At 58.0% G+C, this 26757-nt stretch overlaps 10 protein-coding genes across 10 annotated transcripts; 7 read left to right on the top strand and 3 right to left on the bottom strand.

Moving 5' to 3' along the window:
• Nucleotides 1–950: 950 nt before the first annotated feature.
• On the bottom strand, nt 951–3160 carry SAC1 (Phosphoinositide phosphatase SAC1; the record flags this gene model as incomplete). Its single annotated transcript, XM_032030280.1, has 3 exons — nt 951–1121; nt 1171–2891; nt 2953–3160. 3 exons carry the CDS (start codon nt 3158–3160, stop codon nt 951–953), a joined length of 2100 nt encoding a protein of 699 aa, XP_031889970.1.
• A 1592-nt stretch (nt 3161–4752) lies between these two features.
• ypt5 (GTP-binding protein ypt5) lies at nt 4753–5645 on the top strand (the record flags this gene model as incomplete). Its single annotated transcript, XM_032030281.1, has 5 exons — nt 4753–4831; nt 4890–4909; nt 4965–4991; nt 5056–5247; nt 5298–5645. 5 exons carry the CDS (start codon nt 4753–4755, stop codon nt 5643–5645), a joined length of 666 nt encoding a protein of 221 aa, XP_031889971.1.
• Nucleotides 5646–6549: 904 nt separating this feature from the next.
• On the top strand, nt 6550–8521 carry MIC60 (MICOS complex subunit MIC60; the record flags this gene model as incomplete). The annotated part of the gene is made up of 2 exons (XM_032030282.1): nt 6550–8424; nt 8477–8521. 2 exons carry the CDS (start codon nt 6550–6552, stop codon nt 8519–8521), a joined length of 1920 nt encoding a protein of 639 aa, XP_031889972.1.
• Nucleotides 8522–9008: 487 nt separating this feature from the next.
• On the top strand, nt 9009–10836 carry met-6-1 (Folylpolyglutamate synthase; the record flags this gene model as incomplete). The annotated part of the gene is made up of 4 exons (XM_032030283.1): nt 9009–9146; nt 9278–9409; nt 9472–10534; nt 10583–10836. The coding sequence occupies 4 exons, from the start codon at nt 9009–9011 to the stop codon at nt 10834–10836; spliced, it is 1587 nt and encodes a 528-aa protein (XP_031889977.1).
• A 172-nt stretch (nt 10837–11008) lies between these two features.
• On the bottom strand, nt 11009–12499 carry MET7 (Folylpolyglutamate synthase; the record flags this gene model as incomplete). The annotated part of the gene is made up of 1 exon (XM_032030284.1): nt 11009–12499. The coding sequence occupies one exon, from the start codon at nt 12497–12499 to the stop codon at nt 11009–11011; it is 1491 nt and encodes a 496-aa protein (XP_031889978.1).
• A 2267-nt stretch (nt 12500–14766) lies between these two features.
• CGGC5_v012593 (uncharacterized protein) lies at nt 14767–17053 on the top strand (the record flags this gene model as incomplete). The annotated part of the gene is made up of 4 exons (XM_032030287.1): nt 14767–15527; nt 15579–15625; nt 15679–16149; nt 16203–17053. The coding sequence occupies 4 exons, from the start codon at nt 14767–14769 to the stop codon at nt 17051–17053; spliced, it is 2130 nt and encodes a 709-aa protein (XP_031890294.1).
• Nucleotides 17054–18455: 1402 nt separating this feature from the next.
• Nucleotides 18456–20343, top strand: dotC-0 (Efflux pump dotC; the record flags this gene model as incomplete). The annotated part of the gene is made up of 2 exons (XM_032030288.1): nt 18456–19209; nt 19271–20343. 2 exons carry the CDS (start codon nt 18456–18458, stop codon nt 20341–20343), a joined length of 1827 nt encoding a protein of 608 aa, XP_031890198.1.
• Nucleotides 20344–21387: 1044 nt separating this feature from the next.
• On the top strand, nt 21388–22588 carry axeA-0 (putative acetylxylan esterase A; the record flags this gene model as incomplete). Its single annotated transcript, XM_066152722.1, has 3 exons — nt 21388–21813; nt 21901–22341; nt 22394–22588. 3 exons carry the CDS (start codon nt 21388–21390, stop codon nt 22586–22588), a joined length of 1062 nt encoding a protein of 353 aa, XP_066007861.1.
• Nucleotides 22589–23534: 946 nt separating this feature from the next.
• On the bottom strand, nt 23535–23918 carry CGGC5_v012590 (uncharacterized protein; the record flags this gene model as incomplete). The annotated part of the gene is made up of 1 exon (XM_032030290.1): nt 23535–23918. One exon carries the CDS (start codon nt 23916–23918, stop codon nt 23535–23537), a length of 384 nt encoding a protein of 127 aa, XP_031890204.1.
• Nucleotides 23919–24658: 740 nt separating this feature from the next.
• CGGC5_v012589 (Drug resistance protein) lies at nt 24659–26446 on the top strand (the record flags this gene model as incomplete). The annotated part of the gene is made up of 2 exons (XM_032030291.1): nt 24659–24956; nt 25038–26446. 2 exons carry the CDS (start codon nt 24659–24661, stop codon nt 26444–26446), a joined length of 1707 nt encoding a protein of 568 aa, XP_031890203.1.
• Nucleotides 26447–26757: the final 311 nt, after the last annotated feature.

The following is a 26757-nucleotide window of genomic DNA, read 5'->3' as shown; positions in this document are numbered from 1 at the left end:
TCGTGATTCGTTGCCGTCTCTCTAAGCCAGACTACGTGCCCCCGACCGAGTGTGCCTCCGCGGATTCCTCAGAAGAAGGCAGACGCCATCGGGCTTCTATTTATAAGAGCACATCTGGAGCAGCGAGAAAGATTTCTACAACAATTGCATTGTCTCTTCTTATGGTCTTTGAAACTTTGAAGATATCTGAAAAACGAATTCGTACTCAGAAATCCCGTATCCGCGACTGGCATCTCCAATCCAGAACCCCATCTCCGTTCCTCATAGCCTTCGCCCGTCCCCATTACTAATGTAATCAACCCATTAAGCCACAACACTAGCCTCTCAGATCCAGTTGAGATTAGGAACTCCTGCGGGCATGGACAGACAATGACGTCAGAAAACGTCGTCGGGGAGTCAAGCAAAAAGCACAGCATACCTGGCCCTTGAAGTCAGCAGAAGGTTCTCAACTATCCCAGTTGAGCCACTGCTCATTTCCGCTGTCATCCAGCATCCTACCTCGGTTTTTTTGGTGTATTCGAACAAACGTAATCCAGTAGCCACAGGCACCTTGCATGTTTCGTTTCATTGACTCTCACACTGCTCTTTATGTGCATCGACCCAGAATGAAGCGCACTATGAACGCCAAGATTGGTTCAGAGAGGCCACCCCTCTCATAACTGTTGCGTCACACAAATGAACCAGATACCAGAACAAGAAAGTAGTTGTATTATTCAGTTCTAGCAGGGCACATTCTTTCACAAAGACATCTAGTCTATGCCAATGCCTCTAAACTCCCTGCTAAAGTATTCCTCAAGAACCCATGACAAAGGGGATATCAAGCCTGCCCTCCCAAAATGGCCTAGGCGGTATATCTGTGCTGGTTATGATCCAGCACAATGAGCAAATTAAAAAAGGCGTGTGAAGCGACTTTTGCACGTGAAGCTAATAAGACGATTATGCAGAAGAGTCTACTCAATCCTCTTCTTACCCTCCTCAGCGTTAGAGTATCTTGCCGTGCTGAGGCCACGCTCATGACGGGCAACAAAGGATCCCAGGACTGAGTCCTTGCGGGCCTTCGACATGTGCTCGTTGTAGCCCTCAAAGGCCCAGGGCCTGGGGTTCAGCTTGGGCCAGTTTACCTAGGCAGTGTAAGTGATTGGCCAAAGTCTTCGAAAGGAGGGGACTTACATAGAGCATGCCGTGACCAAAGATGAAGCTTGAACACCAAGCAGCAACAGCTAGCCAAAAGAAGATGAAGATGCGCATGGTGACGGTAGCTTCGGTCTTGGTAAAAAGACCAACGAAGATGAGGAAGAGACTGAAGGCGAGGAGGTAGGGTACGGATTGGATGAGAATGGGGCGGCGGTCAGCGAAGATGAGGGAGCTGCCGATGTTGGCGGTGCCTGGCAAGTAGACCCCGAGGAAGAGATCAAACGAATCTTGACGGGGGCCGTCGAGGAAGTTGTTCTTGAAGTAGCGGGTGACACCGATACGGGCATCCTGAAGAGCACCCATCTTTGTGCGGACGCCAGTACGAGTGACGTCTGTCTTCATGGCACCAGTGCCAGAGTAGGAGTTCGAAACGACATCGGCGTTGTCGGCCCAGAGGTTGCGGAACATGTGCTCGAAAGCCGGGTCCTCATCGCGGAATGAGGAGCCACGGCTCATGAGGCCCATCTCCTCAAAGATGCGGTCAAGCATGTGGCGGGCGAACATGGACTGAACGACGTTGGTGCGGTCGAGGCAGTCCATGCAGTTGGTGCGCATGACGCTGGTCTGGTAGCTGCGGGGCTCGAGACGGCCATCGTTGGCACCGGGCATGTCGACAGCGCGGAAGTAGCCCTGGACATCAAGTGCCTCCTTGAGCTTCTCAATGAGAGCATAGGCACGGTGCATCTTCATGCCCTTGGTCTCGTGGTGGTAGTCGAAGTAGATGTAGTGAAGACGATCGAACTCAACGGCGCGCTTCTCAGGCTGGATCGTCGTGAACTTTTCGTTGGTGTGGCTGTCGCCTTCAGTGCGCTCCTTAGGGGTTGAGATGAGCTTCTCGACCATCTGTTCGTATGAGTTCTTCACACGTTGCTCGCGGCCCTTCTGGTTGACCAGGTTGATAAGGTAGTTGTCGCCGTACAGGCGGATCTGCTCCTCAAAGTGCGCCTTGGCCGCAGGGAGGGCGCTGTCGATGCCGCGGACCTGCAGTTTCGGAACGTAGCGCAAGCTGTTGATCTCGGCCCAGTAGGTGGGGACACTGCCGCGAGTCTGGACATAGGACATTATTTGCGTATCCTGGCCGCTGGCGCCGTACTTGCCACTCTGCATATCGGCGCTGCCAGCAAAACCTCCCATACCGCTGCCCGAATCATTGAAGATGGTGATCTGCTCGGTCTCGTTATAGTTGGCGGCATGGCCTTCGTCGTCGACACCTCGGGTGAAGTATCTGGTTCCGCCGCGATGTCTCGATCTGCGGGAGATGAGGGTGACGGTGACTGGCGTTCCCTTGAAGGTCGTAGGCTTGATCTCGAGCATGCCGAAAATGACGGGGAGGATGAAGGGGTCGGCGTCGGCCTGGGGCCCTGCTTGACCTCTGGCGCCGCGAGTGCGGAAGTCGATCAGGTCGGACTGGAGGAAGCGGTTGAAGAAGAAGCGATCGTCGGCGCGCTGCCACAAGGGGAGAGAGGTGTCGGCAGAGGCCTGGCGCTGGAAGGAGTTTGTGAGGTCGATGGAGTAGGAGAAGTACATGGGGCCGTTCTTCATGAAGGTATCGAGCAGGCCGATCAAGGTGTCCTCGTCGGGATCGCGGATCTGGCGCTCGCGCATGGGCAGGATCTCGGTGGTGATGACCTTGTAGACCATGTGGCCCTTGAGGCGGCCCATGGGCTGGGCCTTTGTGATTACAATGACATACTTGTCTGTCGCAATCGTCGAGTCAGTGCAGTGTTCGTTGGGGAGCTTGGGTGGCTACAGGCATACCGAGTCTAAGCTGGATGATGCCCAGAATACCAGCAATGCTCGAGACTCGGGAGACTCTCTTGCCCAGGCCTGCATCGCCGAGGCGCAAGTCGCCGGTGGGACGGTCGATGACCAAAGCCGGAGCATCGGGGGAGGAGGGCGAAGTGAAGATGTAGGAATCGGGGGCGACTTTGACGTTGATGTCGCGGTAGGGGAGAGTGGGTGCCATGGTTTCGACGGCAACGGGTAGACTCGAGAAGAAGAGGAGAGTAGAAGAGGGTGGTGAAGCAAGAGGGAGAGAAAGGAGCGAGCAAAAGGATTAGAAAGTTGGGAGTCTTGATGCCCGTAGGATCGGTCAACGAAGGTGGGCGTTGGCGTTGTCGGCGATCGCAAAAAAGAGAGCAAGAATGCAGAGCCGCGAGCCTTGAGGACAGCTGGAGCTTGAGGCTTTGGTTGGCTGGCGAGGAGTGGCTGTCGTCACTTTGCAGGCGCAGTTCCCTTACGCAGGCAGGTCCCTACCTCCTTACCTCATACCATGCAGGACCCTCCACGGCTAGGAGGCGAGAGAGCTCCCTTGGCGGGTGGAAGGGGGGAGCCGCCGGGGAGGGACAGTGGACTGCTGCTGCACCTCAGTCGAGTTCCAGCTTCAAGGGTGCTGCTGCACTGACAGTGGACTGCCTGCGATACCACTGTTCGAGTAGGTACGTACCTCCTGGAAGTCCGGCTTGTGAAAGAGGGGCACGGACCATAGAAACGAAGCTCTGAGCCAATGAAAACGCACAATAGACTCGGCATCACATGGCTTACATAACGTACCTCTTCATGTCACTGGGTCGGCTCTGCACTTGCACGTGGTACGTACCTGAAGATTGGTACCTGATGGGCGATGATGTGGGCGGCGTGGAAAGTGAAGGGGCATTGGACCTTGACCACGTTCACCTCCAGCAGAGCTCCAGGACGGTACACCGGAAGACTGGAGAGCTCAGCAAGGAGGCCGCGGACAGCTGAGGTAATAAATCAACGCCGTCTGCCACCAGCAGGACGCTAAGCTGCCTGAGGTAAAACGTGCTGCAAGAGGTGCTCTGAGCTTCCAACCGAAGTACCCTCAACCAATCTTCTGCAGCAAGATACCTGCGGCAGTAAGGTCATCATAACGGACCGGGCAAGCAAGGGGACTTGGGCTATCGGGGTCACTGGAGGCCCCGTCCGCCTTGAGAGCTGCACCTGACAGCACTGCGCCGTCGCTTCCTCTGCTCTGCTGGAAGTGCCCGGTGCCCGGTGCCCAGCCCAGTGTCGGCGTCAGTGCCAGTTCCATTCGATTGCCTCCAGACAGAGAGGGACCCCCATTTCGTTCGCAGTGCAGCCAGTGTCCCAGTGTCCCAAGAGCCTGACGTGTGCAACGTGCCCGCCCAGCCATTCATCATCGAGCTTCACCACCCCCCAAGGCAGTCACATTATTCCAGGACCCGATTTACTTGCCATCGACTCCTTCTGACTGCCTGCCTTACCTACTACGCCAACCTACCTCTCTGTCTCCCACCTCTCGCCTCATCCACCACCCCACGCCGCGCAATCACCATTTCGATCCACGATACCACCGTTGCTTTGCGACCGACGCTGCTTTGATCGATCGTGCCCCCCGACTGACACCGCCCATTTCCCCCATTTCCGTTTCGACAAACGTCCGCTCCGCCAGCGACCCCGTCCGGCGACATTCCAGAGATCGGCCCCCAGTGCATCCTATCCGTCTGCGAGGTCCATCCACCTTGAAGCTTTCTGCAGCCGCCCACCTCTCCCATCCAAACCTTCACATCGCTCAAAATGTCTGCCCGAGGTCCTGGTGCTCCCGGCGCTCGCGGTATGAACACGCGCTTTGCGCAGTTCAAGCTGGTCTTGCTAGGTATTCCATCTCCATCGATACCTTCTTTTGAATCGCTGGGCTAACTGTGATGATGCAGGCGAGTCCGCTGTTGGAAAGGTACCTCTTCGGAACCCAGGGAATTGCTGCCCATCATGCTAACGTGTCCCCCCAGAGTTCCATCGTCCTGCGATTCGTCAAGGTATGTTGTTGATACCCGACGTCGATATCTTCAGAAAGCATCCCGCTAACGTCCGCCTCCATAGGACCAATTTGACTCTTACCGCGAATCTACTATCGGTGCTGCTTTCTTGACGCAGACCATCTCCCTCGACGAAAACACCACGGTCAAGTTCGAGATCTGGGATACCGCCGGCCAAGAGCGCTACAAGTCCCTCGCCCCTATGTACTACCGCAACGCCAACTGCGCCGTTGTTGTTTACGATATCACTCAATCTGTACGTCAAATGGCATGCAACAGCCGGAAACCGGAGGCTAACAGATGCAGGCTTCGTTGGACAAGGCAAAGGCGTGGGTCAAGGAGCTGCAGAGACAAGCGAACGAGAACATCATCATCGCCCTCGCCGGAAACAAGCTGGATTTGGTCAACGAGCAGCCCGATAAGCGAGCAGTCTCCACAGCAGACGCCGAGGCCTACGCGCGCGAGGCCGGACTCCTCTTCTTCGAGACGTCCGCGAAGACGGCCGAGAACGTCAAGGATCTTTTCACGGCCATTGCCAAGAAGTTGCCGCTCGACCAGGCCGGCCCTAGGCATGCTCGGCCAGGACAGCGACAGGGCGTCAGCCTCCAACCCGAGACCCCCGGCAGCAACGTCAGCGGGCCCTGCAGCTGCTAGATGAAGACGACGCAAAGGATATCACATACCAGACGAGCCAGAGGACCGGAGAGAGAAGGGTATTTTTATCGGTTTCAGGCAGATTCCTGCCGACAGACTGCCCCAGGCGACCCAGCGGCCAAACACCACCCACAAACATGCACGTATATGACGGCGTTTTGGCTGGTTGAGGTCGGACAGCGTTGTCTTGCACCCTACGCCGAGATAGGGTATGCCAGGCCCAGCTTTTTAATATCAACAGTACGTTTTTCGAGAGTGTGATTTACATTTCGTGTCTTCATTGCGCTGGTCATTCGGTTGTGGCAACTCGGGTGTAGGGACAGACCTGGATTAAGACGGTGTACGGGAACGGATTCACTTTTTGCTATGGGGGGAAGCATCCTGCAGCATTTTTCTGATGTACAGTATGCAATAGAGGCAACTGTTTACGGATGGTTCAATTCATGGGTGTGCGCTTTATGAATGATGTTTGTGAGGCGTGCTGCCACGTCAAATAGAACAGATTGGATGGCAGATGTGACTTCTGTGCTGGGCGAGGATCGGGTGACGTCGTGAGGTATTTCTGGATTTCGTACAGAGATAACAAACAGCTTGAAACGTGTACGGAGCTGAAAACCCCAATCCAGGGCGCATAGAGACCAAAATCAATGTTTTTCTGATTTTTTTTGTCTTGAAAATCTGGAGCTCGTCGCTCGCTCGCGTGTGCAGTGCAGTGACGTGAGCCACTGTTCATCCCGGTTCCTGCCGTCGGGCAGCGGATAGCGCAGCGCGGCTGGCAGCTCCCAGTTTTAGCCGAACTTTTCCCTGAGCTTTTTTGTGCCTGGATTCCATCACATCCTCCACCACAACTCCCTCGACATCATCCCCCTCCCAAACCCGCCTTGTCGGCCCATTGCATCCCCTCATGTTGCGAACGTCGATTCGATCCGTGAGGGTGCTCGGCCACAGGCCTGCCGCGGCCGTCATTGGCCGCCAATGGCAGGCCGCCGCCGCCCGCCGGAGGCATTTTGCCGACGACAAGAAGCCCGACCCGACCAAGCCTGCAGTTCTGCCCGCATCAGAGACCATCACCGCTGAGAAGAGCGCCGCTCCCGAGCTCGCCGCCGCCGAGGCCACGATCCCCAAGACTGAGGTCCCTCTCACGCCCCCGACCCCTGCCACCGAGGCCGTCGCGCCTCCCCCTCAGACACCCGCCGCCGCCGCCCCGAAGAAGAAGGGCTTCTTCCGCAGACTGAGGAACCTCGTGCTCACCCTCGCTGTGCTCGGTGCTATCGGTTTTGGTGGTGGTGTCTGGTACTCCCGCGTCAACGACAGCTTCCACGACTTCTTCACCGAGTATGTTCCCTTCGGAGAGCAGGCGGTTCTCTACTTTGAGGAGATGGACTTCCGCAAGCGATTCCCCAACATCTCCAACAAGATCAAGTCGAGAGATACTGGCAGCCAAGTCGCGGTCCCCGCCCAGAGCGGCGCATCCTGGAGGGTAGCCGACAACGGTGAGCCTGCTGGCCGTCAGTCTAGTGCTGTTGACAAGGCCCAGGCTGCCAAGGTCGCCGCTGTCAAGGAGAAGCCTAAGCCCGTCGAGAAGAAGAAGAAGGCCCCCGAGCCCAAGCCTGCGCCTGTCGAGGCCAAGGTTGTCGCGCCGAAGCAGGAGGAGAACGACTTCAAGCCCCCCGAGGTCAACGAGCCTTCCCGCTTCCCCCCGATCCCGCCCATCGACGCTATCAAGATTGAGGACGCGACTGAGCCGGTTGTCCAGGACCTTGTCCGCATGCTCAACGACATCATCACCGTCATCAACGCCGACAAGGCTCACGGCCGCTACTCCCCCACCATCACCAAGGCCAAGAACGAGCTGAGCAAGGTTGGAAGCAAGATCAAGGCTATCAAGAGCTCCGTCGAGGAGAAGGCTGCTGCCGAGGTCCAGGCCAAGGTTGCCGACTTTGACAAGGCCGCCAACGACCTGATTGCCCGCGTCGAGGGCGCCATGGTCGCCCAGGAGGGCGCGTGGAGGAAGGAGTTTGAGGACGAGATGAAGAAGGTCAAGGAGAGCTACGATGCGCGCGCCAAGCTCCTGTTGGAGCGCGAGAGGCAGCTCAACGAGGAGCGCCTCAACAACCAGCTCCTCGAGCAGGCTCTGGCCCTGAAGAAGGAGTTCGTCACTGAGGTCGAGAAGCACGTCGAGTCGGAGCGCGAGGGTCGCCTGGGCAAGCTTGAGAAGCTGTCCGACGCCGTCGCCGACCTCGAGAAGCTCACCACCGGATGGAATGAGGTCATTGACACCAACCTGCGCACCCAGCAGCTGCACGTCGCCGTCGACGCCGTCCGCGCCACCCTGGAGAACGCCACCTCGCCCCGTCCCTTCACCCGCGAGCTCGTCGCCCTGAAGGAGATTGCGGCCGACGACCCGGTTGTCAACGCCGCTATTGCCTCCATTAACCCCTCCGCCTACCAGCGCGGCCTCGCCAACGCCGCCCAGCTGATTGACAGATTCCGCATAGTCGCCAGCGAGGTCCGCAAGGCCTCGCTGCTGCCCGACGAGGCTGGCGTTGCCAGTCACGCGTCGAGCTACCTTCTCAGCAAGGTCATGTTCAAGAAGCAGGGTCTGGCCGACGGCAACGACGTCGAGAGCATCCTGACGCGCACGCAGACATTGTTGGAGGAGGGTAACCTGGACGCCGCGGCCCGTGAGATGAACGGCCTGCAGGGCTGGGCGAAGACGCTGAGCAGAGACTGGCTTGGCGAGGTGAGGAAGACGCTGGAGGTCCAGCAGGCACTTGATGTAAGTTTTTACTTTTCAGCTACGACATTGACACCAACTAACAATTCGACAGGTCATTGCGACAGAGGCGCGTCTGCAGAGCCTCAAGGTAGAATAATGGACGGGACACACAAACACTTTTTCTTTTGTGACGCGGTTGGCTCGTGAGGAGACTTAGAGAGCCTAGACCTGTGGTCTGTGTAAGACATAGCCATAGACTTGAATGAAGGCAGTGTATTCTATCAGCTGTACTCTGTAGTATTGTGATGTACGAGTATCTCATCCTAGCCTTAAGCCTATTTGATTACAAGAGAAAGCATCACAGAGTCATTCATAAGATGCTAACACGCCCACTTGACGGAACTGCATTATTTGAATCATGAAAAAACCGAGTCTATCGATAACTCGGTCCAGCAGCCGGTGATCGGAAGTAACGCCGAGCATTGACTTTTTTCACAAGTTTGTATATAAGTACCTTTTTCCCTGGCAAGCTTCCAGTCCCAGCTCCAAGGGAGCGCGGGAAGTGGGGCAACAGGTCCAAAACCCCCACCAACGGCATTTGAGAGCTTACCTAGTGTTGCTGCCCCTCCAGACGGGAGCCGAACATGCATCATGTCCCTCGTCGCATCGTGCGCCTCGCCTGGACAACGACGACGTTCACCAGCGGGAACTGGAAACCTATAACTGGACTTTTCGCGAGCACGAGGGGTGCTGTTAGGAATATGGCGGGACGGACGTATAATGTGAGTTTTTGCGCGGTTGGGCTCCGAGGTCGGGGAGAGGGGAATACCCCGCGATGGAGGAGGACATATGCAGAGGGATTCGGAGCGATGTGGTGAGGATGTTGGGACAGAATGAGCTGATTGATTTCCAGGATGCCGTTGACGCATTGAACACGCTGCAGACGCCCTTCGCCGTCATCGAGGCGCGGCGCAAAGCGGGCGTGCGGCCTGACGAAGCCTCCGTCAGGGAGATGAGGGCGTACCTCGCGCGGATCGGGTATACGGTGCGTATTCCTCTCATTCCATTACCAGATCGCAAACGGCGAGCTGACAGGACCCACCACAGACCGCAGACCTCGACAAGCTAAACGTAATCCACGTCGCCGGCACAAAAGGCAAAGGCAGCACCTGCGCCTTCACCGACTCCATCCTCGCCTCGCACCGCGCCCTTTCCCCGTCCTCCGTCCCGCGCAAGGTCGGCCTGCTCATCTCGCCGCATCTCATCGCCGTGCGCGAGCGCATCCGGATCAACGGCGCGCCCATTTCGGAGGCCCTCTTCGCCAAGTACTTCTTTGAGGTGTGGGACCGGCTGGGCAGCAGCACGGCGGACGCGGAGGGCGTGGCGCTCGGCACGCGGCCGATTTACTCGCGCTACCTGACGCTGGTGAGCTTCCACGCGTTTATTGAGGAGGGGGTGGACTGCGCGATTCTGGAGACGGGGATTGGCGGGGAGTATGACGCGACGAATTTGGTGGGACGTCCCGTGGCGACGGGGATTACGACGTTGGGGATCGATCATGTGTTTGCGCTGGGGGATACGGTGGGCAGGATTGCGTGGCATAAGGCGGGGATCATGAAGACGGGGAGTAGGGCGTTTACGGTTGAGCAGGTGGACGAGGCGCAGGATGTGCTGGAGGCGAGGGCAGCGGAGAAGGGGGTGAAGTTGGAGGTTGTGAAGGTGGATGAGAGGATGAAGGATGTGAGGATACGGCCGGATAAGGAGTTTCAGCGGAGGAATGCGAGTTTGGCGGTGCGGCTTGCGGAGAGCGTGCTGGAGAGGCTGGAGGAGGGCTTTAAGCCTGACCCCGCGAGGTTGCCGGAGGCGTTTGTGAAGGGGCTGGAGGACGTTGTGTGGAGGGGCCGGTGCGAGGTGAAGGATGAGGGGAGCGTGGTGTGGTTTGTTGACGGGGCGCATACGACGGACAGTCTGAAGATGGCGGGGCGGTGGTTCGCCGGGGAGACGGAGGCGCGGAGGGGGAGGCGGGTGTTGGTGTTTAACCAGCAGGGCCGGACGGAGGCGATCGACTTTCTGGATGGGCTTTATGAGGCTGTGAAGAGGGATGGGAGGGGGTTTGATGGGGTTGTGTTCTGTACGAATGTGACGTACAAGGAGACGGGGTACAAGCGAGGTGAGTTTGACGTTCTGTCGGATGGGAAGCTTTGCTGACGCTGGACAGATTTCGTGAATCACCAGTACGATAATAAGGCTATCGAGGCCATGACGGTGCAGAAGCAGTTCGCGGAGCGGTGGAGGGAGCTGGATCCGCAGGCTGACGTGCGCGTCATCCCGACCATCGAGGAGGCCCTGGACTACGTCCGCGGCTTGGCGGAGAGCAACGGGGAGGGAGAGAGCGTGCAGGCCTTCGTCACGGGCAGTCTGCACCTCGTCGGCGGCGCGCTGCAGATTCTCGAAGGGGCGGATGCTCTTTGAGTACATCATACATCATGTCCGTATGAACAGGCGTTTACGTGGGGGTTTCGGGGTTCAACATTACAGCGAATTTTAGATGGGATAACCGGGCTAAGAAAAGGGAGGGAGGGGATCTATATATCATTCCTCGCGGATTCAACTCTAGATTACTTTTCAAGGAGGTGCAGATTAATCAAAACTGGCTCTCTGGCTCCAGGAAACCTATCAAGTTGCCGACAAGGTACATGCTCCCCGTCACGAGGACCTTCGTCGCTTCCTTATGAGCGGATGCGATCTCGTCCACGGCGGCCGTCATCTCGCCCAGATCCGCGCATACCGTCGTCTTCGTGGTCGGATACGCCGCCCGCAGCGCCTCGGCACATCTCTCCTGCACACCCACATCCGCGTCCTCAAGTCTGACCTTGTCGTTTCGCGTGAAGATCGCGTGCGTGAGCTTCGCCTCCAAATCCACGCCGCACGCCTTTATCTCTGCCAGCAGGCCCAGCAGCAGCTCCGCGGCGTCGCGCTCTTGCTGGTTGAAGACGAGGACGAAGGGCGTGTTCGGGGGTGTGATGAGCGGGGCGATCCAGGCGGCTACTTGCGCGAGGGAGTCGGCGTTGTGCGCGCCGTCGAGGTGGTATGAGACGCGCCCTTTGGGGATGATTTCGTGGCGCCCGCGGAGGGTTGCGTTTCGTAGGCCTGTGGTGACGCCCTCGGGGAGGTTTGTGAGGGAGGTGTCTGGGGCGATGGCGGTGTTCTTGGACTCAAGGACGCGGAGGTGGTGCCGTGCTGCTAGAGCCGCGAGGGCCTGATTCCTCTTCTGGAACTCGCCGCCGGGGATCTTTGCGTCAGGCACACCAGACCAGGAAGACACCTCCGTGTCGGGGACCTCGACTAGCGTTGCGCCGATGGAGGCCGCGCGGTCGCGGAGGACGGCCATGACGCCCGGCTGGGCGTCGAGGGCGCGGGTGAAGGTGGCGACGCCGGATTTCATGATACCGGCCTTGTGCCAGGCGATCTGCTCCGCGGTCGAACCGAGCATGGCGACGTGGTCGATGCCGAGCTGCGTGATCACAGACGCCGTGACGGCTTCGGGGGGCAGGATGTTGGTGGCGTCGTACTCGCCGCCGATGCCGCACTCGACGACGGCGGTAGAGACGCCCTCGGCGAGGAAGATGCGCAGGGCGAGGAGGGTGAGGTAGCGGAAGTAGAATGGCTTGGCGCCGGCGTCGATGTTCAAGGATGGGTCGGCGGGGGCGGCGGAGAGGGTGTCCCAGAGGGCGAAGAAGTGGTGCGCGAAGAGGGGCTGGGGGACGGGGAGGCCGTTGATGGAGATGCGCTCGCGGGGGTGGAGGAGGTGCGGGGAGGTGTAGGTGCCGATCTTTGTGGATGGGGGCAAGGAGGCGAGGAGGGCGGAGGAGGTGAGGGTTGTCACGGTGCCTTTGCCCTTGGTGCCGGCGATGTGGATGTAGGAGAGGCGGGAGAGGGTTGACGGGGGGAGGTTGGCGCGGAGGAGCCAGGCGCGCATCTCGGGGATTGCGAGGGCGTTGGGGTCGGCGGGCGGTTTTGAGGGGGAGGAGGCATCTTTGTCTTTGGGGGCGTTGAAGAGGGCGTGGACTTTGAGGTTTGGGATGAGGGTGTTGAGGTGGTCGAGGGCGTCTTGGTATGTTCGTGAGGCCGACATGGTGGTGAGCGAGCGGCGGGTGAGGGGTTTGATGGGTGATGAGGAGATGAGCGGCGATGAGAGAAGGCGTATAAGACGGCCCATTGGGTGTTTACTAAAAGGTATCACCGGTCCCAGGGTTGCATGGTGTGTGAGTTGGATTGGTGGTTGAGTTAGGACGATTGAGGCTCAAATTAGGTTGGAGGGGTGAAGTGAAGCTTTGGAGGGGTAAAATGGTGTGTAACATTTGGGACGACGTTACGGCATTTTTAGCGCCTTTTGGCGCGTTTCCCCACGCGCTCCTGCGTCTGTCTCCCTTTGATCACTTGCAACATCCAACTTCAAGACATCAATCTCGCAGACTTGCTGAACTGCCTCGTGGATTGATTCAACTACCCTCGTAGTTGAGCGACGACTCATGAACATAGTATATTTACTGGAGCATCTACCTGACATTGACGAAAATCCGTGGAGAATGGCATCGGAAAGTTACTAACAACTTTGGCAGATTTTCTCCATTGAAGCCCTCCACATGCTGCGTCTGGACCTTGTACCGTCTGAAGATGGCGACCGGATCCTTTTGATCACCATTCAACCCGACCGCCGACCGGTAAAGTCGGTCGGAACATCTCGAAATCTCCGGCCAGGGCGGCGCACCACCGCCGTTGTATCGGGAGGAGTTCGCTTCCAGAACCAAGGACCAAGGACCAAGGGACCCCGCAACTCCGTGACGCAGGGGTGGTGGTCCAATGCAACATTATGAAGAAGACCCCAACCCCTAATGACCCCGTGTTCTGTGTCCTGCAGTCTGCACATCTCGCGGAATGACCACCGACAGGGAGCAGCGTTGTGCGAGCAACGGCGCCTCCGCCGCCCTGTTCGTTGAGGCTATTCAGAGTCCGGATCCAGACTCTTCCGCGCGGCCTCTGCAAGGCCCGTCGGCAAGGGAGCCAATCTTGCCCTGTTTGGAGTATATACGTGGCAAATCACCTTCTCCTTTCCCCCGGCGAAGTTTGTCGAATCCACCTCTTCATATCGAGCGATAGGCATTCTCGCCCAACATCTAGGCGGCATCGGCTTCAGATCCGGTGAAGACGAAAGGGAGAGAGATCATCATTAGCAAGAGGTCGGGTAGGGCTGCCGTCCCCCTTAAGACGGGATTTCCTTCAATGCCGCTTTTCCCTTGCTGCTATTTACAGCAAGCGCTGTCACCCCTGGTTTGAGGCGTCCAAGGCTGATCCCTCATCCCACGCACACGCCGTCCAAGGATCTGGGACGGTGAACGGACCTAAGCCCTGTAAGGCACGTTTCCACACATCTCTCTTTTTCCTTCTTTCATCTCAACTTTTATGGGCAGAAATAATGCAACGAATAACAGCAGCCGTCAATCCCACGGCATGAAAACACCATATGTGAAAGTTCACGATGCCGTGGACCCAAGCTCTCGGCGTTTCCTCAACGCTTGCCCCAGACGCACGGAAATCCCCAGAAATTGGCACAAATCAACTGTGGACCGTTTCCCTCGTCAATTGACAATTGCCAGAGAAGATTATCCCAGCGACAATTCCCCCGTTAATCAATCAAACCGCCCGGGCTGCCGGCGGGCGGAACTCGCGGGGAGACGGACAGACGAACAACAAGCGTTGTAAACAAAAACCTCCACGTTGGCGTTGGCGGCGGCGGCGGCCTCGCCGTCGAATTCGTCACCGCTGCGCGACCCCCAATTTGCTTTCCGGAACATGGGAGGACCCTCCACGGGTTTGATCATCTCGACCAGTCGTCGCGCATTCTCCAGTCTCACATAGATGGCGGTTCATCTGGCAGCAGAGAGCCTGTCCGGGGTGTCACGACTCGCTTGCCTGTGCGACTGACTCGCCGGCCTGTTTTTTTCTGGTGATCTGGAAACCCGCCAAATGGGCTCGGGCTCGCCAAGGCCAAACAGTCAAGAATGCGACGGCGCTGTTTCTGTTGGGGGCAGACTGCATGGAAAATGGGAAACTCAATGGCGTGCTGTCTCTTCTCTTGACTCTCCGTCAAACCAAGAAATGCTCTCTTTTGTTTTCAACGCCATAACATAGACATATTATCAACTGCCCACGCTCGTTTCTACTACTCACGCCCATCACGGACCATTCATTCAACTTCTCTTCGACAAGGGCAGGCGCAGAGCGTCTTGCATTCAGGCGCCATACACTAACACAACTCGGGACCGAACCACCCACCAAATGGCTCGAACGATCTGGCGACACAGCGCCACGTCCTCACCGTATGGAGACTCGCCAACCGCAATGGGGAGGAACTCGACAGAGGCAGCGCGGCGGGAGACGATCGACCTCGAGGATATAAGCGCACACATCCGGGCCTCGCACGGGGGTGCCGCCGCTCCCACACGGCCGTGGTCGCGGAGGACGGACGGGACGACGGATTTCTACGGCGCACGGCATAGCATCGACAGCGCGAGGACGGACGATATCAGGGACTGGCCGCGGTACGCCAAGATGGAGAAGGCCGGGTCCGCGTTCCCGTCGCCGCTGGGGACGAGCGTATCCCAGACGAACTTCCTGCACCCGCCGACGCCGGACGCCATGGACAGCAGCGCCAGCGCGGCCTCGTTCGACCGCAAGCGCGACGAGTTCAACGACACGATACACCTGACGTCGAACGCGCCGCCGGGGGCCAAGGGGGGCAAGGCGGGCGGCAGCAGCTTCCTGTGGTGGACGTGGGCGCTGTGGCTGCTGGGCGCGCTGATGGTGACGCTGACGGGGCTGTACTCGACGGGGTCGGCCAAGGCGCTGATGAAGCAGAGCTTTTTCGTGGCGTCGCCGCAGAACTCGATTCTGCTGCTGCGCGTGCTGACGGAGCTGTGCGCGGTGGTGTTGGCGGCGCTGGTGGTTGTCGTGGTGGAGGATCTGCAGTGGGCTCTGGCCTCGAGGCCTGGGGGTGTGAGTTTGTTGCACTTTGTCGGATTGGACTCCGGGACGGGGGTGTGGGGGCTGTTGAGGCTTTTGGCCACGGCGGATTGGAAGGAGAAGTATTCGAGTTTGTTTCGGTGAGTGGTGATGGTGCTTGACTGAAGAGATGGCGTGCTGACATCGGACAGGTTGTTGGTTATTTGCTCGATTCCCCTACCTGGTATCATTCTCATGGGTGAGTTAGGTCTTCAGACTAATGCCCTAAGCTCATGCTGACATGTAGTCCAGGCGCCATCTCTATCGAAATGGTCACCTTCCCCGAGAAGACGTACCCGGTATCTGCCGGCATCGGTCCCTTTAATGCTTCTAATGTCTATCATGTCCGAAACTCCACGGCGACCGCTTTGCTGGTGCAGATGGGCAGTCCCGCGTGGTCCGACCGAGACTCTTTCTCCCTGGACCCCCTGACCAAGGGCGTCGGAAAGTGCACAGGGCCGGACGGCAACTGGGCTCCGTGTGATGAGTCGCATCTCCTCACTGGTGGTGTCGTCGCCATTGCTCCGCAAACAGACGACCTGAAGCAGCTCCCGGGGTCTGCCTCCTACGTTGTGCCCAAGACGAGAGTCGTCCAGCTCGAGTACGGAAAGGTGCCGGATCTCGAGAACCTGCGCAAGACCGGAAAGTGCTTCCTTCTCGGAGCTGCCAGCGCCGCGTCTTACTGGTGTGCCAAGACCGGCGACAACAACGCACTCCTTTTCGGTAAGCCTGCCATCCCACTTGCATATCGCAAGGATGCTAACATCTCATACCAGGCTCCGCATACTGCCCAATTTCGATGCAGGCTACGAGCTCCTGCATCAACGACACAACCTGGACCAGCAAGCTCGAAATATCCTCCTCCCTCTTCGTCTACTCGCGCCTCGCCACCATCACCTACGACCGCGGCAACTTCTCCATCCTCGCCGTGACCGACATGACGCCCGCCAAGCAGGACATCATCACCCTCGACGACTACATGCTCTCCCTCTCCGCCGTCGTGCCCGGGTTCAACGCGAGCAGCAGCCAGGACGCCACCAAGGGCGACAACTCGGCCCTCGCAATCTACGCCGTCACCGCGCTGCCCATCAACGACTCCGAGGTCGCCAAGAAGCAGTCGCTCAAGGCCATCCGCAAGGCCATGTCCGTGCCCTTCCACTACTTCCATGCAAACTACTTCTCCAACGGCCCGTCCATCTGGGAGCTGACCGGCCCGCGCGAGGGCCTGCCGGCCGACATGTACACCGACCTGTCCATCTCCGTGCTCAGCCACCAGGTCGTCGCGGGGAAGGTCAGCAGGGTGCTGTTCGTGCTCGTCAGCAGCACGATTCTGTGCCTGTCGGCGGCGATTATTGTGGCGACGTCAAGGGTGTGCGAGAAGAGGCCGGAGCGGTGCGGGTACCCGACGCTCGACTTTGCGGCGGTGTGCGCCGTCCGGGGGATGCAGCCGGCGCCGGCGGGGTGGGACCAGGAGAGGCAGGACGGGACGGGCGGTCCCGGTGCTGGTCCCGGAGGTCCCGGCGCCGGCGGACACACGCTGCACAAGAGCCTGACGCAGCTGGGGCAGAAGCCGAAGCCGTTTGACGTTGCGAAGAATATCAAGAACGACCGCGTAATAATCAGTTGAGCACAGCAAAAGCAGAACGATACCATTTAGAATTTAGACTTAGAATTAAAGAGTAATGAATTATGAGTTAATACCCTACCATTCAAACTACCGACCAACCAATCGACTAAACAAAGTTCTGTTGTCCATGAGCTTCGAAAAAGCGGCAGTAGCGACACCGGAGAGCCGCGAGCTGTAAATGGCAAAGCGGCAGATCCGATCCGATCCCGACTGGACAATCACGGCGTCAAGGATGAGGCATCGAATGCGGGGGGCAACGTGGACGCGCGGGGAAGCCCCTTGCTTCCCGCTGCAAAGCGTCCGGTGCCTCCTTGGGTTCGCTGCGTCAGCCGTCTGATGTATGGTATGCTGCTTTTCTCCTGTGCATGTATCATGTATTAGTCCCGTCGCATCAGTGTCGTAAATACGACGGCAATGAGCACGTCTTCTGAGGGAATGCTGCTGTGATTACCAAGCCGTCGCCGGAGTCTGGCTAGTGCTTGTTTAACGCGCCCTGAAGTGACAAGAGCGAGAGCTTCACCGACTTGTCAAATTGGACAGCGAGCTTTCTAGTCGCCGTGCTAATTACTGCATGGAACGAACTAGGCAGGTCATATGAAGTCCCGTCCGGTCGAGGCTAGAAGAACAGGCGGCTGCTGACAACCTCCGTATCCAAGCTCAAGGAGGTGCGGCTTTGCACGCCCGAGGATGTCCTGCTAACTCCGATGAACATTCGTTCCGATTAGCTTGAGTCCTACGTATGTGTCATTCACTTTCCCGAGCAAGCTGCTGTGCTGCAAAATTCGTCGGAAACATGAGCAAACTTTCCCAGTCAAGCATTCTCTGTTTAATTTTCGCCGATTCGGCAGCGCGGCAGTGCGGCAAGCGACGCCAATCTCGACGTCCACCACCGGCCCAGACTCCCCGGTGGTCTTAGCCGGTTCGAGGAAGATGTTGCTCCATCCCACTTTCCCCGATTTCCTCGCTTCTCGCTTCGCGGCCACATGGGTGACCGGGGGGTTGGAGTGGTTCACGTTGGAGCGGATGTGGAGGTGCTGGTCATCGACTAGGTAATGAAATTTGCCCGTTTCGCCTACGGTCTTTTTTTTTTTTTCTTTTCGTGACGGCTCAAGGTCGACCTCGTGACTCTTCCTTTTCATACCCACGCGCTTGCGTTCATTGGTTTTGATCACACTCGCTGCCGTGACTTATTCATCGCAGTTCGCTCTTTAAAGCTGGGAAAGGGTCTCACAGCAAGATCTACGGGGTCTCATCTACTATTACTGCTTGGAATCTGGAAAGCGACTTGATGATTCATCAGACTGAGAACGTCTTCGCTCACACATCAAATCACAACGCTTAACACCCAAAGCGCAAACAACCCCGGAAATCGTAATCCGAGCCATCACCACACAACCCACAGATGACAGCAAACCACCACCTCCACGACGACGAGAAAGTCGACGACGTCGAGCGCGCCGCAGGCACAACGACAAGCAGCTCCGACTCCATCAGCAGCAACAATGAGGTGACCGCAAACCCACCCGCCTCCGCCGCCAAGGCCGAGGCCGAGGCCTCAACACCGGAGGCGGGTCCTACCGCCGGCGAGACAAAGCAAGATGCTCCGGAAGGCACCACCACAACCACCGGGCCTCCAGCTGACGCCGACGCCGACGTCCCGGAAGCCGGGCGCACCAAGCTCGAGACGACGCTCATCGTGCTCTCCCTGTGCGCGGCGCTCTTCCTCGCCGCGCTGGACGTGACCATCATCACGACCGCCGTGCCGACCATCGCGCAGGAGTTCAACAGCAACATCGGCTACATCTGGATCGGCTCCGCGTACCTGCTCGCCAACGCCGCCTTCGTGCCGACCTGGGGCAAGATCTCGGATATCTGGGGCCGCAAGCCCGTGCTGCTGTCCGCCGTCGGCGTGTTCTGGGTGGGCTCGCTGCTCTGCGGGCTGGCGGTGGATATGGCGATGCTGATTGCCGCGCGCGCGATCCAGGGCATCGGCGGCGGGGGGATTATTGTGCTGGTAAACATCTGCATTAGCGACTTGTTCTCGATGAGGCAGCGCGGGGTGTATTTTGGGGTTATGGGCATGGTGTGGGCTGTGGCCTCGGCCGTGGGACCTGTTATTGGAGGTGTGTTTACGAGCCAGGTTACGTGGCGGTGGTGTAAGCTCTATCTTTCTTTCTCACTTGTTGCAATGAGACATGATGCTGACTATGAACACAGGCTTCTACATCAACCTCCCCATCTCCGGCGTCGGCATCATCATCCTCTTCTTCGTGCTCAAACTGCACAACCCGCGCACGCCCGTCGTCAAGGGGCTCAAGGCAATCGACTGGATCGGCACCGTCACAATCATCGGCGGCACCATCATGTTCCTCTTCGGCCTCGAGTTCGGCGGCGTCACCTACCCCTGGAGCTCCCCCACCGTCATCTGCCTCATCGTCTTCGGCATCCTCACCATCGGCCTCTTCACCGTCAACGAGTGGAAGTACGCCCGCTACCCCGTCATCCCCATGCACCTCTTCAGCGACTGGTCCAACCTCGCCGCCTTCGCCACCGCCTTCTGCCACGCCTTCGCCTTCATCTCCGGCTCCTACTGGCTGCCGCTCTACTTCCAGGGCGTCCAGGGCGTCTCCTCGCTGCTCTCGGGCGTCTACCTGCTCCCTTACGTCCTCTCGCTTTCGCTCATGTCCGCGCTTGCGGGCTACGTCATCCGCAAGACGGGCAACTACCTCTACCTCATCATCGCGGGCATGGCCGTCGCGACGCTCGGGTTCGGGCTCTTCCACGACCTCCCCCTGCAGCGCAACTTCACCAAGATCGTGCTGTACCAGATCGTCGCGGGGCTCGGCATCGGGCCGAACTTCCAGTCGCCGCTGATCGCGGTGCAGACGTCCGTCGAGCCGCGCGACATCGCGGCCGCGACGTCGACGTTCGGCTTCATCCGGCAGATGGCGACGTCCATCTCCGTCGTGATCGGCGGCGTGGTGTTCAACAATGAGATGCAGAAGCAGCACCCGCGGCTGCTGGCGGAGCTGGGCCCGGAGCTGGCGGGGCTGCTGTCCGGCTCGAGCGCGGCGTCGAGCGTGGGAGTGGTGGCGGGGTTGCAGGGCGAGCAGGGGCAGATTGCGCGGGGCGCGTATCTGAATAGTTTGCGGACGATGTATATTGTCTATGTCGCGTTCGCGGGGCTGGGGCTGGTGATGAGTCTGTTCATACGGCAGAAGCAGCTGAGCAAGAAGCATACGGAGCACCGGACGGGGTTGAAGACGCTGAGGAGCCGGACGGGGAAGTAGGGTGGTGTACATACATGCATGGTCCATCATGGCAAGGCGTTCAACGGGCATGGAGCGGATACCAAAACTTTGGATTCATTATCTCTTTCTCAATTCAACTTGAGCTCTCTCAAACAATGGCGCTTTTCGTATGTTGCACATGTGACCTGGCCGGGTATATTAGATATTCAGAGAGGCTCAACCGCGCTGGATTCAGGCTAAATGGCGGTTGATGTCTCCTCCACGTGGGACATATTCAATGGGTAACATTATGTATAGACGCACAATGAGGAAAGATACTATTGATTCTCAGAGTGCTTTCCGCTCACCCGGAAGACGGGGAAGGTCGCATTGAGAAGTGAGAGTGTGGCAGAATCCGGTAGTAGGCCGGTCGTGACGTCCGAGATGGGAACCAATATGGTCTAGGCTGGGCCAGTTTTTTGGTACTGAGGCGCTTTTGGGCTGTCGAAGGCCTGTTTGGCATGCAAAGAAGGTTTGCACAGCGAGCCCTTCGGGAACAATTTCATCTTATATTTGCGCTCGTTCAACATGAGAGACAGCAGCGATGGCATTGCGACCGAAGCCTTTATTGGCGGAATCGCACGGCCCCACTCACGGAGAATACTTCCGGTTCAGGGACGGATGTCTAAGCATACCGTCCGTGATCTCTCCTTTTGATGAGAAACAGTTCTCACAGTGACATAAATTCCTCAAAAACTGATGTCCTTGCTGAACTACTAATGTAAATCTATCAAAACGCATCATTGGGGCTGAAAGGCCGTCCCCACCTCTCAGACCTGAGAGGGATGATCCAAAGCCACGCCCGTAGCTCCGAGCAGAAGGTCGCATCGTGACCCGGAGAGGTCCCGGAACCTCGCATGGAGGAGGGGTCGCAGCCACTAGCTGGACATCCACCGGAGCCATCACATCCGCTGCCTCATTCGCGATCTTGACGGAGACAACCTGGTATAAGACGAAAGCCTTCTTCTCAAAACCCACATGATGGCAAACCGGTGTTTGCAGGCAGCTCAACCCAGCATCAAGGCCAGACTAAACATCACCAGAATGCGTCTCCTCAACCTCCTAATCGCCGCCCTCAGCGGCAGCATCGCCGCCGCTGCTTCCCTTCAACAGGTGACCAGCTTCGGCGCCAACCCGTCGGGGGCAAAGATGTACATCTACGTGCCCGATAAGGTGGCTGCGAGCCCGCCAATCATCGTTGCGATCCATTACTGTTCCGGGACAGCGAGCGCGTACTACTCCAACACGCCGTACAAGTCGTACGCGGATCAGTACGGCTTGATTGTCATCTACCCAGAATCGCCGTATAGCGGCACTTGCTGGGACGTGAGCTCGACGGCCTCGTTGACGCACAATGGTGGTGGAAACAGCAATGCGATCGCTAATATGGTGACGTATACTCTGAACCAATACAACGGCGACAAGAGCAAGGTGTTTGTGACGGGCACCTCCTCTGGAGCTATGATGACGGTACGAGACCCTCCTAGAAGACGACAAGAATCGCTCTCTCACACACTCATCTTTTGGCCGGAAGAAGCCTCGCTAACAACAACGAAGAACGTCATGGCAGCAACCTACCCCGAGCTCTTCGCCGCAGGCATCGCCTACTCGGGCGTCCCCGCCGGGTGCTTCTACACCGGCACCGTCAACGGCTGGAACTCGACCTGCAGCCAGGGCCAGTCCATCTCGACGCAGGCCGTGTGGGCGCAGACGGCGCTCAACATGTACCCCGGCTACTCGGGCGCGCGGCCCCGCATGCAGATCTACCACGGCAGCGCCGACACCACGCTGTACCCGCAGAACTGGAACGAGACGATCAAGCAGTGGACCGGGGTGTTCGGGTACAGCCTGACGCCGCAGCAGACGCTGCCCGGGACGCCGAGCGGGCAGTACACCAAGTACATATACGGGCCGAACCTGGAGGGCATCTACGGGGCTGGGGTCGGGCACAGCGTGCCTGTCATGGGCGCCGAGGATTTGAAATGGTTTGGGATTACGGTGAGTGTTCTCTGGTGTTGTTCTTGTTGGTGTAATACTGACCGTTTGCCAGGGCGGCTCCGGGACGACGACGACCGCAGCGGCGCCACCTGTGGCGACAACAACGGCGGCACCGCCGAGCGGGGGCGGGGGCTGCACGGCGAACCGGTGGGATCAGTGCGGCGGGAGCGGGTTCAGCGGGTGCACTGTCTGCGCTTCCCCGTACACTTGCACCAAGGCCAATGATTGGTATTCTCAATGCTTGTGAGGTAGATGTATGGGTATAGCACTGGTGAAGGGTGACTGATGTGGTTGAAGAGAGTTTTGTACATACTTTACCTTTCAACGTCTCCTGATGTTTGGCTGCTGAAATCAGATGAACTGGCCAAGTAACATCTTCAACTCAATTGGGCACCTATCCAACTCGACTGAGTTCCTTTCTCTGAACAACACTTTATTTCTGATAGCGATCATTATTTCTGTGCCTCAAGTAGAAGCGTCACCGTGAGATTCGAGAATGGTCATAATCCCCGGCCAACAAATCCTGTTGGTTGAGGATTCGCGATGGATGAGCGTTCCGTATTTCCGTATTCCCGTTCCGTAGTTCCGAGCAATCAGAGCCCAGCCAGCGACTGGGGTCAATAACACCCACCGGAACCTCGACCAAAGAGCTCGGAAACGCCAATCATCATAAATCACCTCAAGCTTACCCTGACAAACCATCCGTGCCATCCAAAGCCGCGGGTTTCTCAAGTCTGGATGATGACGGTAGCCGCGCGCGCCGTTGCAAGCCAAACCCTCCGGGCCGATCGCCACTCAGGCTCTTTCAGCATCCGAACCCGTCCCGGTTCGTAATCCGGAGGCAATCTTTCATCCCCCACCCACCGACCTCGGACCCGAACAGCAGAGGATGGGCGATAGGCGATAAGCAAGCCACTGGCACGTTCACTGCTGAGCAGACCACAATCACCGACACCAGGTGCCGTCAACGTGGAGCCAGTGTCAGCTTGTCAGTGTCTTGTCTTGACTCAGGTCCCAGCTTGGCCGCTTCCGACCTAGATGGGATGGCGTCTTCTTAGCCTTTCCCCCTCAAGCGCGCGCGGGGTTTCTACTGCGCAGCTCTTTGGTGGCTTTTCCAGAGCTTCTTAGTGCTCGGAACTAGACCAGCCCAGCCCGTCTGTTTGGCGTCCCCTACCGCTGGGACTTGTAGCAATTCAGCCCTGCGCATGCTTGAGGAGGGGAAGCTGAGATAGAGCCGGCTGCAGCTGAGTGGTCTCGAACATCCGCGTGACCTTGCTCTGTAATAGGAAGTTGATGGTTCCCATGTCTCTGAGGAGAGGGTACTCTTTGCAGGTGCCAAGTTGATCCATGGCTGCTTCCGGGCTGCTTCCGGGCTGTCGGTGGAGGGGCCGGTGCTCAGGCTCTCTGTTTACGATGTTTCCCTTTCGTGGACATTCGAGAAGCACCCTGATTCCTCCATGCTCAGTGTGAATCATCAGGGTTCTCGGGTGTCCTGGAAGAGGTGAAAAGTCGGCGAGTCTCATAGCATCGGCGAGGCCTTGAAATCTGGAGCCATTGGCATCATCGCATTCGATCATGTTCGACACCGAGTCAATGGAAGAGCCACATCAGATTAGATCTCGCAGGCGGTATTCCCAAAGAAGAAAAAATATCCAGACAGGGGGGTCCATAAAAAAGTAAAGCTGTCACTCAGTAAGCAAGCACGGACTGGAATGCAGAACGTGAGTCTTCCGTGATTCTAATTGATGTGCCGTCCGACTCGCGGGTCGCACACCGGTTGGACGGACGGCGTTTAGGAGTTTAGTCGTTCTTAGTCTTGGCCCATCGGCGTTGGCAGCTTTGAATGTTCAAACAGCAGAGAGACATTGAAGATGGAGGCAGTTTTTCATCAAGGTCTTCCTGGAAGAACCCCCACCATCACATCAAAACGGATCCATCCCAGGACCCCTGGGCCATGCAAAATCGATTCGACCCTTACAAATTTGTGAGAAAAAACGGACCAATCCCACGTGTAATTCCGGACGAGGGAGACCAGGCCCCGGGTGGCTCTGGGTCTCGCCGGTTTTAGGGGCGATTCCCTTTTTGCTCTTCTTTCTCTTTCAGTCCCCATCTTTGCCTGGCTCTTGAACGAGTTAGCGTCTCTGCTTCGGTATGGCGAATTTGAAAGGTCCCGCTCGTATCTGCCGTCGCCGCCTTCACTACGGGTAGATCATTCTTTACTTCAACTCACCCTCTTCCCACCCGCCTTCGGAGCTGGTGCCGCCTGGTTTCCTCTCTCTGAGGACTCGGAAGCTTTGCACCAGACAACAACGACAAGATGTCTTCTCCTTCGGCGTCCGAGAAGCACCAGCAACCGCGCAGGAGCGCCGACTCGTTCTCCGGAGACAGGACCGCGACAGCGACCCCTGATGTCAACATGACGAAAGAAGACAAGCCGATCCCGGACGACTCGAGCGCTTCGCCAGACCAATCGAGCCGCGATGAATCCGACGACAACGGCGACGCCCTCGCGCCGACGCAGACCAATGCCTCCGAGGTTTGGCCCGTGACGACGATGTCGTTCCCCCGTGAGGCGCTCTTTGTAGCTATCTGCTGCATGGCGCAGTTCTGCACCCGTGAGTCTCCCTCACAGCTAGCTATCAATGGCTACTCTACATCATGTAAGATGAACATGGTTGACTGAACAAAATATCCAGAGGCCGCATACATGGAGACCCTCGTTCTCCTGCACGTAATCGGCGGCTCCTTCCACGTCGACAACCCAGCCCGTCTCGCGTGGCTCGTCGCCGGCTACTCCCTCACCGTCGGCACCTTCATCCTCTTCTCCGGCCGCCTCGGCGACGCCTTCGGCTACAAGCGCATGCTCATCATCGGCTTCTCCTGGTTCTCCGTCTGGTCTCTCATCGCCGGCCTCAGCGTCTACTCCAACTTCACCCTCGCCGTCTTCTCCCGCGTGCTGCAGGGCATCGGCCCGGCCATCTGCCTGCCCAACGCCCTCGCCCTCTTCGGCGCCGCCTACCCGCCCGGCCATCGCAAGGCCATGGTCTTCTCCTTCTTCGGCGCCGTCGCCCCCATGGGCGGCGTCTGCGGCGCCGCCATCGCCTCCGTGCTCGAGCTCGAGTGGTGGCCGTGGGCGCTGTGGGCGCTCTCCATCTGGCTCGCCATCCTGGCCGTCGCCGGTTTCTTCATCATCCCCGAGCCGCAGCGCAAGATGGGCCCGCCACGGGGCCTGAAGGAGATGATGGTCGAGCTCGACATCCCCGGCGCCGTCACCGGCATCGTCGCGCTGGTGCTCTTCAACTTTGCGTGGAACCAGGCGCCCATTGTCGGGTGGAAGACGCCCGAGGTCCTGGTCCCCCTGATCCTCGGTCTCATCCTGTTCGGCGTCTTCGCGGCGATCGAGTTCAAGTACGCCGAAAAGCCGCTGCTGCCGTTCGACGCGGTCAACGCAGACGTCGCGTTCGTGCTGGCGGCTGTTGTGTGTGGATGGGCGACCTTTGGCGTGTGGACGCTGTACCTGGTGCAGATCCTGCAGGAGATCCGGACGCTGTCGCCGCTGCTGACCTGCGCGTGGTTCTCGCCCGTTGTGGTCACCGGTGGTATCGCGGCTGTGATCACCGGCAAGCTCCTCGGCCCTCTCAAGGTCCGTCCTGCGGTAGTCATGACGATGGCCCTGGTGGCGTTCACCACCGGTGTCATCCTCACGGCGACGGCGCCCGAGAACCAGATCTACTGGGCGCAGATCTTCGTGTCCATGCTCATCATGCCGTTCGGCATGGACATGAGTTTTCCCGCTGCGACGCTCATCTTGTCCAACGCTGTGAAGCGGGAGCACCAGGGCATCGGTGCCAGTTTGGTCAACACCGTCGTCAACTACGGCATCGCGTTGGGAGTGGGTTTCGCGGGCACTGTGGAGGTCCACGTCAACCGCGGGGCGCAGACGACAGAGGACAAGTTTGTCGGCTTCAGGGGCGCAATGTACATGGGCATCGGCCTGGCTGGCCTCGGACTGTGTGTTTCGTTAACCTTCTTGGCGAGGGAATGGAGGCACCGGAAGGCTGGGAAGGTTGTGAGCGAGGAGAAGGCCGAGGCGCCCAAGTCGTGATGGGGATTAGCATAATAGAATTAGATGTAGAAACGCATTTCTCAGCGCCTTGATAGATATCCATGATTTTGACATAGAAATACAATCTCTTGAAGACAGAACTCGTAGCTGTCATCTCTATACAGCTTCTGCAGTTGCAAGAGACCGCCTATTTTTCCTGTGCTAATGGCTACTTTTCCTGAAGTAATATACTCTACCTTAATATCGTCGTCGCTACTGTTGTTATTATCATTGCTGCTTCTGCTACCGTCTGTAAGAGGACAACTGACTACACAGGAAATATAGCCACGCATGTAAAGGAAGGTTAGGCG

Source organism: Colletotrichum fructicola (genome assembly GCF_000319635.2).
Source record: "Colletotrichum fructicola Nara gc5 chromosome Unknown KSG_Nara_v1_contig07, whole genome shotgun sequence".
In the NCBI taxonomy this organism is placed as follows: Eukaryota; Fungi; Ascomycota; class Sordariomycetes; order Glomerellales; family Glomerellaceae; genus Colletotrichum; species Colletotrichum fructicola.
This window is presented reverse-complemented; position numbering and strand designations above follow the sequence as displayed.